Source organism: Chiloscyllium punctatum, chromosome 3, assembly GCF_047496795.1.
Source record: "Chiloscyllium punctatum isolate Juve2018m chromosome 3, sChiPun1.3, whole genome shotgun sequence".
Lineage (NCBI taxonomy): Eukaryota > Metazoa > Chordata > Chondrichthyes > Orectolobiformes > Hemiscylliidae > Chiloscyllium > Chiloscyllium punctatum.
Genome location: NC_092741.1, coordinates 86869951 through 86892495, shown reverse-complemented (window position 1 = coordinate 86892495; position 22545 = coordinate 86869951). Strand labels below are relative to the sequence as shown.

Sequence of the window (22545 nt, the reverse complement as noted above, 5' to 3'; positions counted from 1 at the left end):
GGGGTTATGTGGATCGGTTGGAGAGTGGAATGCTCTTTGCAGACTCAGTGCTGACTCTATGGGCTGAATGGCCTCTTTTTGCACTGTAGGGATTCTAAGAGCAGGCTGCTTTCGGGTCAGCATGGACAAGATGGGTAGAATGGCTTCCTTTTGTGCTGCATAATTTCTATAGTTGTATGATATGTTGGAATAGCAAGGTTTAGAATTAACAAAGGCATAAACAAGGACATCAACAGATGAGCAGAGACCGGCACAAAGGCAGTCTTTGGATGTTGTGGATATGTGGTTGAATCTGGGCTCAAGTATGGCTACGTTTTCAACAGTCGGGTTCAGCCTCAAACAATGCCTTTGACTGTCTGCGCATTTGCTATTTTAGCCAAGGAACCAGATAATACAGAGACAATGGTGAGGTTGGGGGTCATGGTGATGAGGTACAGCTGCATACAGTCAACATCAACACAGTCAATGTGAAAACTGATATGTTTTCCAGTATTGGTGAGAGGCACCATAGAAATGAGAAATAGAACATAGCCATTAGAGTCACTGAAGGTAACAGTACAGACAGAAGACATGAAGGTAATTCTCCAGCTAGATTTAGGTAGGTAAGAAAGGAACTAAGCTACTGTAGTTTCACAGCTGAACAAAACAAAGAGGCATTATACAGTAGAAGAGGATTTTATAAACAACTGTGTACATTTGTTATTTCTTTAATGAACTGATTTCCATATACAGTTTATGAATTTACATTTAGTGCAAGGGAGGGAATAGTTACGAGACATTTCAGTTTCTTCACTTAAATCAAATGATCATAGTCTTTGCATTAATGACAACGGTGAATTATATCTTAAATGCATTTTACAGATTTGCTCACATCAGATACAGTCTTGCTTGCCATAACTGTTGATGGTGTACAACTTCTCAGTTGTGAGTCCTGTAAAACCTGCCTGTTTACATTTCAGGACAGGTTCCAGGACATTGATTGCAACACAAAAGCAATGACGTGGTTGCAGGCGAACAAGAATTTAAGTGTATATTCACCTTTCAAACAGATCTTCTGAGTGCATTGGGTACATTTGGGCCAATTTTAGCAACACATTTCCCCTCAAGAAACCTGGCATACCTTGGGCCCACATGTACCAATTCTATTTATTAAGACGAATGAACCACTTGGTAAAAAGAAAATTGAGCTGTTTTGCATGTGCGCGCGCATGTGTATACGCGCATATGGGTAGGTGTGCATATGTGGGAATTAGGGGTGGGGGGGGGTCAAGAAATGAGTGAGCAAATGACAAGATAGCTCAAGACTTTTTTGCCTATCAAGCTTCACTGATGGTTTCACAATCTCACCCAAAGTTCCATTCTGGGATCACTGATATATAACATCTACTTTCTGAGCACTGCATCTAAAGTCCCAAGATCCATTTCCATTTTATTAAAAAAAGGCTTGCATTTAAAAACTTTTTCATGAACTGAATATATCTCCAATGTTCAGCTCAATGGAGTACTTTCTTTAGTGCAGCCTCTTTTGTAATGCCTGGGAATGCAGTATTACACTATCAACCCAGGAAACTCCCCAAAATGACTATGTATCCTGTTTTAGTGACGTAGATTGAGAATCAATTACTATCTCTGGAATCTTTTAAGAGACAAAAAAAAACTACAGATGCTGGAATCCAAGGTAGAAAAGCAGGAGGCTGGAAGAACACAGCAAGCTAAACATTTCTGCCAACTACAATTAGATCCCACCACCAAGAATATCTTCTGCCTACTGCAAGGACTGTTCCCTTCGATAGGCCTTGGTTTGTGCCACTCTCCCCACCTACCCCCCCCATCACCCGGTACCTTCCCTTGCAACTGGAAAAGATGCAAAACCTGCAGGTACACCACCCCCCTCACCTCCATCTAGGACCCCAAACAGTCCTTCTAGGTGAGACAGAGGTTCACCTGCCTCTCCTCTAACCTAGTTTACCGTATCCAGTGCTCCCGCTGTGGTCTTCTCTGCATTGGGGAGACCAAACAAACTCAGGGCACATTTCGCAGAGCATCTCAGCGAGGCCGACAAGGGCTGATCTGACCTCCCAGTCACTGCCCATTTTAATTCCAGCTCCCACTCCCTTTCTGACATGACTATCCTCAGCGTCTGGGCAGAGAATTCCATAGATTCGCTACTCTCTGGTAAAAGCAGTTCCTCTTCATTGCTGTCCTAAATCTACTCCCCCTAATCTTGAGGCCATGTTCCCTAGTCTGAGTCTCACCCATCAGTGGAAACAACTTTCTTACCTCTATCTTGTCTCTCCCTTTCATAATTTCATATGTTTCAATTAGATCCCCTTTCATTCTTCTAACAAGTGGGACTTGAGCTCAGACCTGCTGACTCAAAAGGAGACGCAGAATATACAAATTCTACATAAGACCTAGAAGCCGACCATACGTGGTACTTCAAGCTCTGACATTTTCAGATTAGTACTGGCGTAGGCCGCAGGATATTGTATTTCAATCTGTCCTGCCACCGTCAATGATTTCTTTTATTCACTTGTGGAATGTGGGTGTTGCTGGATGGCCAGCATTTATTGCCTGTCCCTGTTTGCCCTTGAAAGGTGGTGCTAAGCTGCCTTTTTGAACTGTTGCAGATCACATGCTATAGGTTGACCCACAATGCCCTTAGCGAAGGAATTCTGGGATCTGACCTAGCAACAATTTCCAATTCAGGATAGTGAGTAGTTTGAAGGGGAACTTGCAGGTGGTGATGCTCCCATATATCTGCTGCCCTTGCCTTTCTAGATGGAAGTGGTTGTGGGTTTGGAAGCTCCTGTATGAGGATTTTTGATGAACTTCTGCAGTGCATCCTTTAGATGAGCAGTAGTTGATGGAGTGGATGCTTGTGGATATGGTGACAATTGAATGGGCTGCTTTGACCTGGATGGTGTCAAATTTCTTCAGTATTGTTGGAAATGCACCCATACAAGCAATTGGAGATTATTCCATCACACTCCTCACATGTGCTTTGCAGATGGTGGACAGGTTTTGGGGAGTCAGGAGGTGAGTTACTCACTGCAGTGTTCCTAGCCACTTATGTGGTCTTGTGGCCACTGTTTATGGGGCAAGTCCAACTGAGTTTCTGGTCAATGGTGACCCCAAGGATGTTGATGGTGGGAGGATTCAGTGATGATAAACACCATTGAGTGTTAAGGGGTTGTGGTTAGATGGTCTCTTTCTGGAGATGGTCATTGCTCAGCATGTGTGGCGTGAATGTTATTTATCCATATAGACACACAGTTTAACACCTTTGCTGCTGTACCAACTTTAGAATTATACTCCTTATTTTCTAATGTCTCTCTGCACACTTTCTATCAAAATAAAATGGTGCATACTTCTCTGCATTAAATTTCAATTCTCAACTCATTCACCAACTGGGCCATGTCATTTTGAAGTTCTGCAATACCCTCCTCATTATTCACAACATTTATGAATTCTGTCTCATCTGCAGATATTGAAATGGTGTCTTGTAAACCAAGATCTAAGTTATATCACAAAAATCACAGATATTCACAATGATTGATGGAGCACTCTATTCTAAACTTTCCTCCAATCTGAAGAATAGCCACTCAGCACTAATCTTCGTTTCTTATCCCTCAGTCGATTTTCCATCAAAGTTGGTACTGTCCCTTTTATTTTTTGACCTCTAATTTTACTTCAAAGTCTGTTGTGCAGCACTTCAGCAAATACCCTTTGGAATGATGAAGGGTCACTAGATTCGAAACATTAACTCTTTTTTTCTCTACAAATGCTGGCAGACCTGCTGAGTTCCTCCAGCAATTTCTGTTATTGCTACCCTTTGGAAGCCCATGTGCATCACATAATAACTCTTACCAACATTCTTTGCTACCTCTGTTAGTTAAAATTGGCATACTCTTGAGAAATCTACATGTGCCTGTATGATTTTATTTAACCACTGGGTATTAAACTGACTACCCTGTAGGTGCTGGGCTTTTTGCTACACCTTGTTATTACTAGTTTATAACATTTACAATTCTCCAGTTCTCAGGCACTGCCCTAGAGTTTAAAAAAAGATTGAAAAACTATGGTCAGTGCCTCTGCCACTCTCAGTCCCTTCAGTTTCCATGGATGAATTTCAGCTGGTGTTGGTGTCTTATCAATATTATACACAGAGGCAGATCTTCTAATACCACTACTTATATCAATTTCAACCTTTCAAGAGCCTGAACAACTTTTTACCAATACCTAAGCAGCAACATTTTGTATAAAACAATACAAAATACTCATTTAATACTTCAGTCATGTTCCTGCCTCCATGCATAAATTACTTTTTCAGTTACTATTTGGACACATACATCCTCTTACACCCTTCAACTATTTGTAATAGTACAGTAGGCTTTTAGATTCCCTTTGATCTTAACTGTTCGTCTATTCTCATACACTCTTTGCTGTTTCAATTTCCTTTTAACCTTTTATATTTGGCCTGGTTCTCAATAAGTCTGACACCTCTCAGGAGCACACTTTTGCTTTACTTTAATCTTTCTCTCCTTCATCATTCAAGGAACTTTGGATTTGTTTCCCCTGCCTGTCTCCTTCATAGGAAAATCTTGACCATACTTGAAAGGCAAGTAATCTTCTTTAAAATCAACCCATTGTTAAGTTAGAGTTTTTCTGTTAATTTATCTCAATTAGATCCATTCTTGCCCCAGTACAGTTGGCTTTCTCCCTAGTTAAATTGCCCTTATTCTGAATTGTTCCCTACCCTTGAACAAACTTATACCTTATGACACAATGAGCACTGTCACCTAAATATTTCATTAACGTAATATCACTTAATCTACTTGGCCCAACTCATTCCATAGAACCAAGTTCGGCAATGCTTCATTTGTCATTGAACCACAAAATTTTCCTGAACACACTCTTAGGAACTCTTATCCCTCTCTATTATTTACAGAAACACTACCTATATCCAGATAATTAAAATCCCCTGTTATATCTACTCTCCAATTCTTGCCCTCCTTTTAAATTGCAAACTTGTTTCTCTAGGTCTTTCCCAACAGTTGGTTGCCTTTAGACTAACTGGTGTAATGTAATGGAAGGTCTTCTGTTTCTTTAACCAAATAGATTCTGTCCTTGACACGTCTGGCACATCCTCTCTCCGTGCATTTCAGTGTTCTCCTTAATTGCAACATGTAAAAGGCAACTAGATGGATATATGAATAGGAAAGGTTTAAGAGGGTTATGGGCCAAATGCTAGCAAATGGGACTAATCAGTTTAGGTTGACATGGATGAGTTGGACCGAAGAGTCTGATTCCGTGCTGCCTGACACTACGACTCTAGAATCAATGCTGTCAACCTCCACATTTCACTATTTTTTCCTGAACACCTTATATTCACGAATATTTAACACTTAGTCCGGTCCTTTGAGTCAGGTCTCTGTTAGTGCCACAAAATCAGATGATAATCTGCAACTCACCAACTTTATTTACAGCACTCCACACATTCACATACATTCACTGTAAACCTAATTCCAAGTAGATTATTTTCCCTCTTATCCTGAACTCACCTAATGTTTTACTATTTTTTAGTCTAATACTATCTATCTCTCCAAATATTCTTTACAACTTGGGAGTCTCTGTTTAGTATCATCTTTCTTCCCCAGATTATGGATCACAGTGAATTGAAATAAAACCAAAAAAGTTAAATCAAGAAAAGTAAAGGCCGTATTTTTGGGATAAAAAGATTAATGATGATGCAATACTTTACAGTTTCAAATGACTAACAAAAAGAAGCACCATGCTCGAATTAAACCTTGGTACCGTTACACAATTGTTATGACATCTTTAGTTAGTGAAACTGCTTTTAAGATTACGGCTGACGTTGAACTTATTTTCTCATTTATAAACAACAATTAGTGATTTAAAAATGCAGCCAGCAATAGCCTAAAACATCCTTTATTCTACACACAGAATGTTTTAAACATGATTTCATGGACACAATTATACTCAAAAAACCTCAAAAAAGCATGTAATTCAGAAAGGTCTATTTTAATTTCTTTTTCAATCCATAGCTTTTATTATGTACATCATTTTTTACATATTAGCAATTCTTGGCAATTCTCCAAATACTGTGTTTGGTTTAGAAATGTTGATCTTTTGACTTGCTGCTCCCAATACTTTTACTTTCAGCATTATTTTGAAAAAAAAGCTCACAGCCAAAAAAAAAGTTATGTAACTCTGATCTAGGCTAATGTTTCAAAGAAACATTGAGAAAAGTGCTACATTGTCTTTTGGATAAGATCTGCCTACTCAAATGGAGAAGATAGATCACCTGGACACACTATCCAAAAACGGGCTGTCGCTCCCTTCAGCTCATTTGCCATTTACAGGATCATTCTATATATAAAACTGGCTGCTACATTTCAATATATGAAAGTTGTGATTACAGTTCAAATGCATCTCATTGGTATGTTGAAAGTGCTTCACAGGCAAAGACAAGTTGAGCTAAATTAAGAATCTACCTTTGTTTTCTTTCTGAATGATACACCTATAAATGCTCATTTAATTGTATAAAATGAATACCTATGGCTGAGGGTTGAGTACTATGACTGAAAAATCATTTACCTCAACAAACCGTAAAGGCTCCCACCACTCTTCACTCCCCCAGTTACAGTGGGTGATGTTAAACTCATCACTTTTCAGATTCAAAATGTGGTGAACAGGTATTGAATATGCTGTCACACACTATGTACTTGCCACTGCATTGTCAACCTCTATTTGCTTCTTGGTCTCAATTCAAAAGTTGAGAAGTAGTAGGTAATTATCCTTGAGATGGGCAGAAAGAAATTAAAATTTAAAACAAGTAAAAGGTAACACAACATGTTTTTGTTGTGGGATCAGGCATTAGATAATGGCCTTCTACAAAATAGTACCTCAAAAAAATGATAACAAATCGAAAAGAAATATCAGTGCAAATTGGTAGTATTCCTAGTTTGCAAAACCCTAAGAAGTAAAACAACTGCAAGAGTGACCTTAGCATTTTGCATCAAGACAGAAAAAAACCCTGTATTGCATGCAGATTACACTGATCAAATTAATTACTAAGAACTAGATCGATTGCAAGTCAAAAATATTGCCGACATCACTGGCAGAAACCATCGTGCAATGTCTAAGAGAGATGTCGGATTAATTTTCCAGATGTAGACTGAAAAATGGGCTCCACATAGAATATCAATATATAATCCTGCAATATATAATTGCTGACAAATTGTATATTTACAACATCTTTCACCATTATTGAAATTTTCTAGGTTTTATCGTATTTACTTTTTTTGAAATTTGTTGTTGTTTATTTGGACTTCTATAAAGCTTTGAACAATTTCCAACTAAAGCAACTATCATAGAAATCCAGAATGAACCTAGCATTGGATAATAATGAAATAAAAGAGATCCACAGAATGGAAGTCAAGTGGATTCTATACCTGGAAGCAAACCTCTCTGCCGACTATAGTCTGGACAGAGGAAACAAAAATTGACTAATCGTGAGGTATACTGGCATAAAGTCAGCACATGTGTCAGTAGTTTTATAACATGCATAACTGGCAGGCAAGACTGTCTAACAAAAGCACAAACCTTAGAAAAAAAAACCTCAGGATTTGGCAGACAATTTGCAATTAGTTATGCAACTAAGTAGACACACATTATATGGAGGTCAAAAACTCATGGAATAAATATAAAATGAATTAAGTTGAATTATTGCAGAGTGCTCAAAGTGTTTTGGGAATAGTAATCGGCATGTCACTTTAAAATGTCCAGATTATTTGGCAAGCCAATTAATAAGGCTACGTCAGAACGCAAGTCCACACCAGCTGGGTCTCTGCAATGGTATCAAAATAGGAAAACATATGATATAAATATTAGTTCTTTATTCATTTTTATTAGTAAGAGAACATCCAGTATAGTGCTTTTGGTTATAGTCATCATGTTAAAAATACTGTTTATAACAGAAAGAATTCAGGAAACGAACACAAGCCTGATCCCAGCACAGAGTGGGTAATCCAGAAAGAATGGTCAAAAAGGGATAATAAAGGACTACAGCCTCGAATGCATTACATGGTCACTTCATGCAGTCAATACAAAGGACTTAATTAGAAATCACGTCAAATTTGCAGAACTGATGCTCCTGAATTCTTAACATTTATATTCAGTGGATGAAACTCTCCAAAGAAAATGTGAGTTCATAGAATTGCCTTTTAGCGTATAAACAGATTTTACTTGAAGAAACAAAATGGGGATTGCCAAAAGAAGAAAATAAGATGAATGTAAATTAAAAAGTGTTAAACATTATGGAATAATCTAACAACGTAAAGACAGAACCCTGGGGATTTTGAACAGAGCCAGGTGTCAGGGCAAAGAGTTCAAATGTGAGTTGATGGGCTAACTGGTTTTCTCACATCCTTGACTAAATGTTTATACCTCTGTACATCAGAAAATGCCACTGTATGCATTAGAGAGTGATTTGTACAGCAGGTAGTACTGTACAGAAGTTTAAGCAGAAGGCACAAATTTGCTATGCCTGTCATTATATCTTTCCCAACTTCAACGGGAGCTCTCTTTGTGTAATTAAATATGCATGCAGAACTGTGTGTATACCATGATAACAGTGTTATTTAGAAAGAAGAAAAAGACTAACTGGTTGAACAGATTACCTGGACTTCTGTAAATTTAAATAGTAAGAAGTGTGAAGTACCATCTTTGTACTTACTGAAATTAACCTATAATGTGTTGCTGAAACAATGTAACACAATCTGTTCCAGGTAATCCTGTGTCAATGTTAAAAGCCATCCATCTGTTTTGAAAATGAGAACACATTATCTTTCTTGTAACAGGTTATAGTCCAACAGGTTTATTTGGAACGACTAGCTTTCAGACTGCCGCTACTTCATCAGGTAGCTGTGGAGCAGAATCATAAGAGACAGAATTTATAGTACAAGATCTCAATGTCAATGTCATGCAACTGAAACAATATATTGTATAAACCTAGATTGCTGTTAAGTCTTTTATCTTTTAGAATGGGTTGCAGGTATGAAAAATAAAGAACATGAAGGCATGGACAGGGTTAAAGCATGAAGATGACTGGCAATCTGGGGTCTGTGGAAGGCAGGATGGGACAAGAATAGTGGAATGCTCTTACACCAATTAGCGGAGTAAGGTTAAGGCTGAAAGGTCACTATGGCAAGATGCGATAACACAAGTAATAAAGCAAGTTTCTCTGTTAAAGTGTCATTGTGACAAGATTGGGAAAATAAATATTTGGGACATGACATTGGAATATCTAATTAATAGTCAGGAGAATCAGCTTGAGAGAGGAGACTATTGTAATAGATGAAATAGCTAAATATCTATCATGACAGGTTAGTCTGGAATGGAAGATCGCTGTAGCAGAGTTAGCAATAAATCTAACCATGACATTAGAATAACATTAAATAGAATGTACAACTAAAGAGATAATGGGAACTAACATCGCTGGTGTATTGTATACCTAGTGTGAGGTACAATGATTGACATAGTTGGATATGCTGATAAGCTAACAGAAACATGATATAAAAAAATAAAAATCCACGGACCTGGAGGTTCATGGGCATTTGAGAATCTGCTTTCTCAGTGTCACGGTTTTTTGTTTGCAAATAAAAGACCTACTTCTTGAAGAACTCGCTGCGTCTCTTGGTGATTCTCTATATTTTCTCCATGACACAGGTTTCAGCAATTATTGCCTTGAAACAACTGGCAAATCTTAAACAGACCATTGTTCGCAGCAAACTGCCCAGCCTTCAGGACAACACCAACCGCAACACTGTAAAACCTTATCATGCCAACCATTACAAGGCATGTCACAGTGTTGACATGGATACTACCATTACACATGGGGACACCAGCCACCATGATTCTATGTATGCGGCAGGTACTTGTGTGACTCAGCCAACGTCGTCTATCTCATACGCTGCAGGCATGGATGTCCTGAGGCATGATACACTGGTGAGACCAAGCAGAGGTATGACAACGGATGAATGGACATTGTGCAACAATCACCAGACAGGGATACTCCCTCCCAGTCAGGAAACAGTTCAGCGGTCAGGGGCATTTGGCCTTGGATCTTCGGGTGACCATCGGGATATGTAACAACGCAGAGTGGCCGAGCAGACACTGATAGCCAAGTTCGGTACCCATGAGCATGGCCTCAACCAGGACCTTGGCTTCATATCACACTACAAGTGACCCCACTACACTATACACTCTCTCCCCCACTACACTATATACACTCTCAGACTCTCACACTCACATGCACCCTCTCTCATACACATGCTCTCAGACACACTCACATGCACCCCCCACACTCACGCCATGCAAACACCCTCTCACAGACTTATACTCTGTCACACTTATGGACACATTCTACCAAGCAAAAACACATGCAAACACATAAGTCTAGGAGGTGAATTTGCATTTGCAGAATAGTTGCAGATACATTCTATTTGGTTCAAAAAGCACAGAATCTGCAGGCAGTCAATCCATATAACATTTTATAAATTCCTACTTTGGAAACAGAACCAGTCTGGCTCAAGATTGGGATACAAACAGACTCTAACCTCACACTTTTAATGCATTGTCTGAGCAGAGATATCACTTTTTTTCAAAATAAAACCTTAAGTTATCTTGAGAATGTGACTTGAAAGAAGTTCTGGGATTTACATACTAATGAACCAAAACCTGCAACCCCTTCTAAAAGATGAAAGACTTAACAGCAATCTAGGCTTGTTTAATATATCATTTCAGTCACATGACACTGTGATCTTTTGCTATAAATGTTGCGTCTTATGATCCAGCTCCACAGCTACATGATGAAGGAGCAGCACTCCGAAAGCTAGCACTTCCAAATAAACCTGTTGAACTATAACCTAGTGTTGTGTGATTTTTAACTTTGTCCACACCCGTCCAACACCAGCACCCTCCACACAATTTCTTGTAATAGTTAAATATTACTAAGATCAACCATCAGTCTTCTTTACTCAGAGCCAGCCAAACTTGGCCATTTTCTTTATCAACCCTCCCATCCTAAAACTCATTTAAAAAAATGAATTCTCTTGAACCCACTTGGTAGTCTTCACTCATAACTTATTCTGTGGTCTACTACCTGGAAGTGAATACATTGCTTCCCAATCCTCTCTTCCCCTACGTAAATTATTTTCATTGATCATTTTGGTAATACTAATTACTTAAATTAGATTACAAAGTTTTCACTTTTCCAAAAAGAAAATATATCTTCAATCATCCCTCAAAACCTTCATTCCTGAAATGTGGAATCACTTTCACCTATCAACGAGAACAATATCCCAGCAATGCATAAATTGGTATGGAGAAATAAAAAGTAATCTTTTTAACTGACTTACCAGAGAAATAATATAATTTGTTAATTTTAATGTTGCAGCACATTAATTATTTTGTATGTAGGTTTGCTCGCGGAGCTGAAAGGTTCATTTTCAGATGTTTCATCACCATACTAGGTAACCTCTTCAGTGAGCCTCCGGACGAGCCTTCCCCATGTAAGCTAATCCCCACATTAATATTTGTTCCAGTTCCCATTTACTCATCCACTCACATTAGTTGATTTTAAAATGCCAGCACTACCAATGCCTCTTAACATCTGCAGTTCAAACTTCAGATATTTATTAAATGCAATAACAAAATTAGAGTTTTATAGCACAGAAATAGGCCTATCTGCCTGACAGATCCATGTCGGTACCTATGTGCTATGTGAGCTTTCCCCTCCATCTACTCCCTTCAATATATCCTTCCATAGTTAACTCTCTTATGCCATAAGGCTACACACATTGCACCAGCGAAAGTGGATATGTGACCTGTTCATAAACTCGGTTAAGAAGCTAATTACAAAACATGAACAATGTGCAATCGAACCTCAGAGTAACCCATTCAATGGCACATAGTGAATATGTTGTCGTCACTATGTTACCCCAAACCCTGAAAATTCAGAAATTCAAATGGATACAGAACATACTTAAGTATTTTGACACACCAATTACTTTCAATGAATACCAAAAAGTAATTTCAAATAAATCTCTCTTCTAGTCAACTCATTTATAAACTCTTTATCAAGGCCTTCAGCATTCAGAATACATTTTTGTACAAATTGTGCCAGAGGACAGATCATGTATCCAGAGACCTACATGTGTGCAAACACCAACAATACTTATGTCTCATTAGCGTTTGTTCTGAATCATTAACGGACCAAGTATTCTGTTTCCCACAGAATGTGAAAGCAAAAGAGTACTGGAGATAAAACAAATCAACAGCTCAGATTTGTGTGTGGAGTGGAACATTTCACAACATGTGCTAAGGGACAGAGTTTTCCCTTACCCTTCAGCCTGAATAATTTTGTACTACAAATGACTGGAAATTAAAAATGTTAATTGCATGGAAAGACACCATCAACAGGACCTTGGAAATGTTGGTGAACAATTGAAGCATCGGTTTATCTCCTTTACCAATGAAAACATAAGGATTGAATGGTTAGAAATGCTTCTGAAATGGCAGCTTGGACATCTGGTTAGGTAACAAACATTTATTAAAATATAACTGAATTACAAACAGGAATTGTCTTTTGTAGTCTACATTGTGGGAAGAGCCAAGTAGTACTGGGAAATGAGCTTTCAATCCTGAATACTGGCAAGAGATGGAACTGTCAAGGAGTGCACTTCAGAGCAATTCCCAAGCAACATGGGGCAAAGGATTACATGAATGCACAGCAATGTGCAGCAACACAATAGTCTTAAGATTATTAAATAATCAGTGATACAAACAGCTATTTCCACAATTACTTTCAGGAGAGTGCATGATGTGTTGCCTCTCAGGTGTCAGGCGAAAGCTTGTCATGGAATGGATGCAGAACATTCTGCCAGGTGGAATGGGAGGGAACAGACTGCCATTGGCCATCTCACATTGCAATCAAAAAAGGACAGAAAAAGCTTGATGTCTTTCAATCAGACTCCCAGGAGTTAGGGAGCAGGGTTAACAGCCAGACCTCAAAATCAGTAATCATTGGATTATTTCTAGTCACAAACCTGTTGAAGGCTTGGGAGAGTGGAAATGTAGGTTCAGAAAGCAAGAGAACATGGCAACATGACAAGGTAGTTGTTAGGATAACGGTCCCCAGAGTGGGACAGGAAGGGATACAGTGTACAAACATGGATAAATAGCAGTAACTAGGGTCAAGAGGGGGAAAAATGTAAAAAGACACTTTACTGCATGTAGTATTCAGGAAAACAAAAGATGAATTAACAACATGTATACAAATTAATGAATATGATCTTATAACCATTAGGGAGACATGTTTACAAGGAGACCAAAGCTGGAAACTAAATATATGGTGGTATGTGAATCAAAAAGACAGGCAGGAAGGAAAGGGTTATGGGGTAGCATTGCTGGTACAGAATGGACTAAATACAATAGTAATGAATGATCTTGAATTGGAAGGCATAGATTTAAGATAGGCCAAGGCACGAAATGAAAAGGTAAATGAAACACGGGTAGGAGTAGACTACATGCTTCTGAACAGTAACTATACCATAGGACAGAGAATAAATCAGGGGATAATAAGAGCACGCAACAAAGCCAGTACATTAATCATGGATGATTTTAATCTTGTGTATTAGGATAGGCAGATTGGCAGAGGAAGCCCATGAGGAAGAATTCATAGTGTGTGTTCAGAATGGATACCTAGACCAATACGTTGTGGATCCAACAAGAGATCAGGCTATTTTCGATTTGTTGAATCATAAAGAGGCCAAGCTTAATAAATGATGTTAGGAAATAGTGACCGCGACATTGTACGATTTAGCATTCAACTTGAGAGGGAGGAACTTAGGGTCAGAAACAATTTATTTAGTTTAAATGAAGGTAATTACAAATGAATGAGGGTGGAGTGGACTGGGGAAAAAAGTTTAGCAGCAAAGATGGTTCAGGAACAATGATAGATGTTTTAAAAAAAGACAGCTCAGGACTTACACAGCAAAGAAGTATCCCAGTGAGGAAGGAGGCTTCTAGGAAGGGGATAGACCAACCACAATTAACCAGGGAAACTAAGGACACCACCAAATTGAAAGAAAAATAAAATAAAATGTGGCAAAGGTTATCGGTAACCAGAGCACTGGGAAAGTATTAAAAACCAAAAAAGGGAGAAAATAAACTGAGAGATTAAATTTGAAAGTAATAGAGACAGATAGCAAGAGCTGCTTTAAATATAAAGAAGGAAAGAGAGAAGCCAAAGTGGACACAGGCCCCTTAGAGAATGAAAGGGTGGATAGTAAGAAGCTTTGTCCCCAGAATGTGGAACTCAATTATTAGGGATCATGAGATCAAGGTGAGGGGGGAGAAATTTAAGGGAAATATGTTTGGGAAGTTCTTTACGTAGAGTGTGGTGGGTGCCTGGGATGCATTATCAGCAGAGGTGGTAGAGGTGGGCATGATAATGTCATTTAACATGTGTCTAGGCAGATATGTGAAAGGGCAGGGAGCAGAGGGATACAGATTTTTGGAAAATAGGCTACAACTTTACTTAAAGGATCTGGATAGGTGCAGGTTTGGAGGGCCGAAGGGCCTGTTCCTGTACTGTAATTTTCTTTGTTCTTTGTTCATAGGCTGGTATTCAGGAGAGTGCACAACCTGGAAAGTCAACCTCCATATGCTTTGGAACAGTTAAATTGCTTAGCAACATTAAAATCATAACCAATCAAAATGAACATTTGGTTAAATGGTCAGCTGGTTCTAAGTGAGGTTAATACCAGGGCGGCTGTTTCAGTGAACAGAGAACCAACCTTTAACAAAATTCGCTCTGGACACCAACACTTTAGCTTGTGAAAAACTTCGGCTAGACTGAGAACGTATACAGATTAAAGGTACAACTTCGGTTTCGCTCTCTTAGTGACAGCTGGTTCACTAAGAAGCTCAGGCCCAAGCTTGATGGTGCGAAATTGGTTGAGAAAGATTCACCTATATTGGCTCAATATTTTTCGATTAGAAAATGGCTGTCTGAGTGAAGTCCTAATTAAATACCTGGACGCTTTTTCAGGAAGATATTGGGACAAAGGAGCCCTGGCCACCTTGCATACTGAGCAGGAAGCAAGTCCACAACTTCTCAAGGCCCACCTAGTTACTTTTTGCTTGTAAGGCAAATGGCAAGGCAGAAATCAGAAGGCTGGAAAGCGAAAGAAACCAGTCCCATTTGCAGAATGAATAGTACCAGTTGTGCTGACTGTGAAGTCCGGTGGGTCAGTTTGCCTTTGTGGGGATTTTAAATAAACAGTAAACCATTTTTTTACAGCTGGATTAATATCCAATTCCTTGTATAGAGGACTTATACACAAAGCTGAACATGAGCCATGTGTACTTGCAATTGCGGTTAGATGAGGATTCCAGAAGTACGCTACAATTAATATGCACAAGGGTTTGCAACTTAAAAAAGCTAAAGAGTCCCACTAGTTGAGATATATGAATGAGGCTGCCATTGGGATATCATCAATTTTTCAGAAGATGATCGAAAACATGTTACAAGGTGAAAGTGGGTACTGCAGAGGCTGGAGAATCACAGCAGGTCAGGCAGCATCCGAGGGAAATCGACGTTTCCGGCAAAAGCTCTTCACCAGGAATGAGGCTGGGAGCCTCGGGGGGTGGAGAGATAATGGGACGGGGGGAGGCTGGGGAGAAGGTAGCTGAGAGGGAAATAGGTGAATGGAGGTAGGGGTAAAGGTGATAGGTCAGAGAGGAGGATGGACATTTTAATAGGTCTATCCCAGGTTTTGATTTATCTAGATGAAGTGCTAATAACAGAGAAGGCCAATAAGGAGCACTGTAGTCCTTCGATGCTTCTTCCAGGCAGGTGTATGCCTTGGAAGGGAAAATGCATTTTCAAGAACTTCAAATGACATACCTGGGCTACAGCGTCGACAGGACCAGGTTACACCTGTTGAAAGATAAAGTGAGGGTGATCAAAGATACCCCAGCTCCCAATTCTGAACCGGAACTTAGGTCTTTCCCAGAGCTGGTGAATTATTACAGAAAGTTCATACATAACCTGACCTTCATCCTAGCACCTTTGCATTAACTTGTGAAAAAAAGGGGACAGCCTTGGAGATGGTTGCACAGCCAATGTGCATGTGGACTATATGAAAGCTGCCAACTTGCAAGTGGTGCAGGAGCAAACCATGTCCGGCTCCTCAACAGCTTTTCCAATTATTCCAGAACCTGTGGGTTCTCCCTTTCCAATAAGCATTGACGATATGTCTGAATCTGAGTGGACACAGTGGATGTCACCATCTCAACGCCTTTCCAGAGACACTCTTGTGCAAGAGGTAAGACAGAGTTGGAGGAGCCTTTCCTTGTGTTAAAATGCCCCAGGAAGAGTGACACAAAATAAAAAACAGGCCTATTTCCTCAGGCTTAGAGGGGTAAGGATGTAGTGATTATATCAAGGTCAGCCAGGTGGACTTCATCGAATTTAGAGTTCCCTGACTGGACCAGATTAACAGCCCAGGGAGCCCTGGCTGGCAGATCTGTACAGGAATGTCAGAGATCCTGTTCACTCACAGCTTGGTCTGAGGGAGCTGGATTAGTGTCAAGGACTCATCACATGTTGGTGATGGGATACCAGCTTCTGTGGAGTGCAGCAGTTCAAGAAGGTAGCTTACTACCACATTCTCAATGACAATTAGGTATAAGCAATAAATGCTGGTCTAGCTACTGAAGCCCACATCCCACCAATGCACGTATAAACACCAAGTTTGTAGGTAAAAGATTGTTTGGCAATGTAGCAAATCATCTGAATGATTAGTTTGACAGAATAAATAAACAGAATGAAGGTTCTTCATCATTTTATAAGTGTACTTTTGATGACATGATACAGGTATTAATTTGAATTGCAACTGAAACATGAAGGAATACATTTTGGTAGGAAGGTCAATGAGTCGCAGCATAAAACAAGGTGTACATTTTAAAAGAGGGTGCTGAGGTCAAGAGATTTGGAAATATATGTGTATTATTGACTGGGCAAATTGAAAAAACAGTTAATACATCATACAGGATCCTGGGTTTCTTAAACAGAGGCATAGGGTAAAATAAAAGGAAGTTATCACTGATCTGTACAAGACATTATTTTAGCTTCAATTAGGATATTGCATTCAATTCTGACACCACACTTTAAGGAGGATGTGGAGATTTTGAACTGGGTTCAGAAAAGATTTACAAGAATCATTCTGAGGACAAGGGTCTTCAATTATATGGATAGACTACAGATAGAAGGGTTGTTTTCCTTAAAAAAGCTGAGAGAAGATTTGACAGAAGTGCTCAAAATCACAAAATATCTAGACGGATGTGAAACTGATGATGCCAATTTAAAATGACTGACAAGAGGACCAAAATTGACTTGGAAAAACTTTATGCAGTCAGTGGCTAGGACCCGGAATGCACTGTGTCAAAGTGGAGGCATATGCCATCATGGTTTTGAAAACTGAATTGGAGAAAACTTAACAAGAAAACATTTGCAGGGCTATGGGGAAGAGTAACTGATTTGGTCTCAGAAATATAAACGAAAAACACAGATACAGTTGGCCAAATGGCTTCCAATCTATGTTGAAACTATTGTTTGAGTATTTGAAACTGTCTTATGGAAAATCAAGTTTTATTTGATAACGTGTTACAATTTCCATCTCTACAGATCAAATATAGTTAGTTTGCTACAATCTGCAACCAATTGGTTTTTGTATTTTGAGTCTGGTTTACATCCTGGAACTCAGATGATTAATATTATTTTGACAGCTATGCAATCGATTAACTATAAATGCAGAGTCATTTATCCTCAGGGATCACAGCAAAGTACATACGTTTAACAGGCTGTTTTAAATTTTGTTCGAATGATTTATTTGTGTTCCAAAACAACACATTGATTAAAAATACAAAAACTGAGAAAGAGAAAATACCATCCATTCAAATAAACACATAAATTTGAGTCATTTTTTTAAAAATTAGTTAAGTTTCACCTTTAGTCCACAGACTAGAGTCTAATTTTCAGGATCTTCTCACATCCTATCTGAGCTCTTGATAGTCCACCTCACAGTTTAAATAGACACATATTGTTTCCAGTCCATTCTGGATTCACCTCAAATGATAAAATCGTAGAAATTTCAGCACTCCTTGGCTTGAATACCAACTCAACATAAGAACAGCTGGTTCAATCCTCGCTCTCTCTACTACAGTACTTGCCCCATACTCTGTAAATATACTCTTCATTTACTGTGTCCAATTCCCTCTACAAAAAGGTCACAACTGAATTGACCTGAAATATATTTCATATCCCAATAACCATCTTTATCAGATAAAAGTCTGACTTCCTCTTTATTTCTAGCGTTTATTGCAGACGTCTGATCTGAGGTTCAGTCCTGTTTGCAGAATGAAACAAAACTCGTTCAGTTCAAATAATACGAGATTTTTAACTTAAAAGCCCAACTTTACTGAAGTAAGGCTGCAATACATATCGTATTAGAAAACGCCAGGAATATAACGCTGCACTTTTTAAAACTAAGTATACCAATTTTTAACAGATGTCAGCAATCGAGATGTTAAACAGAAGACTGTTCTCAATTTAATTTAGTAAAGAGTTAACTAAATGCAGAATGTCAGTCCTTCTGGTTGATTGCAGTTGTACTGAATTAGTTTCACAATTTCTAACTGACTAGAAAATAATCCACTATTTAAAATTAGTCCGAGGCAAAAAAGTGTTCTAAATCAAGTGCGCTCAAAGGTGTAGATTCTGTTAACAGCGAATACGTTGTTTTGGAAAGGGTTAGTTGTAATACGACTTAAACATGAACATCAGATACCCTGCGTGAATTATGAATGAGACCTGTAAAACTGCATGTAGCAATCAAGGTTTGAGTATCAGTCCCTGTAGGGTTATGGTTTCTTGCATTGTCTGCGCAAAGGGGACACCGAAAGTTACTGTTCAGCTAAGCGTGACAATGGGACTTACCTGATTACTAAGATACCTCTTCAAACACTCCTCGCAAACAGCTTTCTTGCAACATGAAAGTGGTCGGATGGGTTTGTCATCCAGGCAAACGCGACAGGTCAAAATAATAAAGTGTTCATACTCTCCAGCATAAGGGTTCCCCGCCGACTGAATGTCGACCTGCCGGGAGATGCTAAAAGGTTCCCGAGCGGAAGGTTCTGAAGTCGCCGGTGTCAGGGACGGGGCGGTATCCCAATCCGTCTGTCTGCCGAGATCAGTCGGTGTGGTTCGGCCCGAGTCAGAGGGCTGGTTGCTCTGCTCTTCTGCCTCGGCTTCCAGCGCTGAGCTGTGGTAGTTCTCATTCTCCACATAATACACGGTGCAGTAAACGTGCTGCTGGTGCCAGGGTTCAGTGGCAGGCGCGAGCCGGGTGGAACGCTGCCCATTGTCCTCAGGGCCAGCTGCAACATTCTCCATTCCAATCCTATCCGGGCCACGTTCCATCTCCTCTTTGCTCCCGACCGCCTCTTCATCCTCGCTGGACACCAGCACGTCTCCCCCATCTCTCACATTTACATCTTCCATTACCGACTTCAATCCCATAGGCACAGTTCAAAACGAGCCCAGCTAGTCCTGCTTCTGCTTCCGGGTCCTACTCTCTTTTTTGCACAATCGCCATTGAAAACGTCCACCCACACTTGTATTTTTTGGGGGGTGGGTATTAATGGGAGTTGGTGTGCAACTTTCTTGTTTTTTCACTTAAAATGTAATATCTCAAGAATACCGCCTTTCTCCTTCCCGTGATTGCATCTTTCCTCCGCGAAGACCACACTTCAACTCCACGCCGAATAACAAAAACTGGGTTTAAACACAAACGAAGCCCCTCAGAGTCCCCCTGAAGTCACCGTACACACTATTTTCCAGATTCATACTTTCACAACAAAGTCAGCCAGGTTCAGCTCAGCTGTGCGGAGTTCGGCGCTTACTGTATTTACTATAGTAGACGGGCATCTACCAGTTACCGTAATTATCAGGTTAAACCTATAAATAAAATTACTGGAAGGAACCATGTTATGTATCATTAGATTACTTACAGTATGGAAACAGGCCCAACAATCCTTCACCTAATACTACAGGCAATTTAGCATGGCCAATTTACCTGACCAGCACATCTTTGGACTGTGGGAGGAAACCAGAGTACCCAGAGGGGACCCACATAGACACAGGGAGAATGTGCAAACTCTGCACAGTCACCTGAGGCAGGAATTGAACCCAGGTCTCTGGTACTGTGAGGCAGCAGTGCTTATCACCATGCCATTCGTTGAACTGAAACAATAACACGTAGGAACTGAACTAAAGATGTCTATTTTAATAGATGCCAGTACTCTCTGGGATCAGTGACTAGTGCTTCCATTTTTAGAATAGCGTATGACTTGCATTTTGCAGAAATATGGGTGAGGAGAGGGTAACAGAGAGCCTCTAAACAAATATGAAGGATAAACTGTAATAACAAACAAAGAACTGTAAAGTATGCTTTAAGAATACTTCCCGGTCACCTAAAGTTCATTAGGTTTTGCACTGCCTGGAAATGTATTAGGTTCAATTGAAGATTTCAAGAGGGCAGCTCCTTCCTCAGGTAGTGCTGCGAAAGCTAGTGCTTTCAATTAAACCCTGTTGAACTATAACCTGGTGTTGTGTAATTTTTAACTTTGTCCACCCCAGTCCAACATCAGCATCGCCAAATCATTTCAAGAGGGGGCATTGAAATTTTTTTGGACAGGAATGGCATGCAGAAATATGTGGAAATGCTGAAGATTGGCACTAGGTAATCGTGTTAGATGAGATAACAGTGTAGTGCAGGCACAATGGGCTGAACTTCCTCCTTTGGATTACACCAAATTAAACTCTATGATTCTGTGATACTACCTTAATATATATTAGAGATTAAAGCATAGTTAAGCAATCTTATGAATGCAGAAATTTTCCAAGCAGATTGAAATCTTGATATTTGGCTCTGTACTGCTGAAACGGATGTGCAGCATAGGAATCCGCAAAATTGCAAGGAACGATTAAAGGCCAGTATGACACACAGCCCTCTTGAACATGTACCACAATTGGCTGGAAGAAAACAATCCAGTCACAAACCATATAACTGGTGATGTTAATGTCACAGGTTTGATGAAAAACCCTTGTTTGAGTTGCGGTTGCAAGATATGAGACAGAAGGATCTTTATTTCAAATTAGTTGATGAAATCCAAAAGAAAACCCCTAGATCAAACTGGGGAAAAGAATGGGGAAACAGGGTCATGTGTTACTGACTGCCCCATTTGCAGGATAATTTCATTGTACTTCAAAGAGTCAAGCTGAGTACGATCAAATTTCTTCAAGTTTGGTGAATGGAATCAAGGAACAGATTGTCAAAACAGAAAGTGGAACATAAAGTTTTTTAAGTAATTGATATCTATTGCATTTTCTGAACAGTTACATTTCTAGAATTGATAATACAATTAACAAAAGCCAATTGTTTCATTAAGCAGCAGGACAAACAGTACTTTACTCCCACAAACTTTCTGGATTAGTTTCTGTAAGGATCTTTTATAAAGTGTCAATTGAAATTTATAACAAGGAAGGAAAGTTCTGTCTCTGAGGAACTGATCCTGATGTCATTTAATTGCTTTTTATTCAATATTATTTCTTGTATTACGTTATTGAGTTTTGCAATTGGATAATCAAAAAGCCCATTGTTTAATAACCGAAGCTTCACCCCTTCTCCTCCACCATAATACACTCTACATATCACAGGGTGATGAAAAATAAAGGTAAAGGCACCATAGTCTTACTGGACCATACAGCTGCTCCCTCATTTGGCTGGTGGTGGTTCAACCTGATGGTCATCATGTTTCATGCAAGGGGAGAGGTTGAGAAGGAGAGGCCTTCATAGTACCGTCAACCAGTGCAGGAACTGAACCCACACAGTTGACATAACTCTGCATTGCAAATCAGCTATATAGGTAACTAGGTTAAGCGAACTCCCTCCAATGGGATGGAAAAAAACCAGTGAAGCACAGAAACCCGTTGCTTAATGTATATTTTTGGCAATGTTTGTCTTGCTGCATTTGTGACCTAGATACATACATGGCACAAAAAAAAATTACATTACGTTCAGGTGAGAAGAGGTGAACCAGCTTCCTTCTTTTCAGTCTGCTTATTTAGCACAACAAAGATTTTATGCTCTTTTCAGCACACAGCTAAACCTCACTTCAGTGTAACTGTAGTTACAACTTTAGCAAAAGCAATAAAGAGCCAATTCCAAACTTATCTTGCATGAAAGGAGCAACAATTGAATAACTTGCTGACCCCAAGAAAAAATAATAAAAATGCAGTATCGAACATGCATAAAAATGTGCTTATAAAGTTACAAAGGAGATAGTCAGAAGTCACATGACACCAGGCTATAGTCCAATAGGTTTATTTGA

At 39.4% G+C, this 22545-nt stretch overlaps 1 protein-coding gene across 1 annotated transcript in view; it reads right to left on the bottom strand.

Moving 5' to 3' along the window:
* rnf217 (ring finger protein 217) overlaps positions 1-20037 on the bottom strand; it is an 87861-nt gene extending 67824 nt beyond the window's left edge. The window contains exon 1 of the mRNA XM_072555975.1: positions 19091-20037. Within this exon, the coding sequence (XP_072412076.1) occupies positions 19091-19672 (582 nt within the window). The 5' untranslated portion in view covers positions 19673-20037. The remainder of the gene's footprint in view (positions 1-19090) is intronic.
* Positions 20038-22545: the final 2508 nt, after the last annotated feature.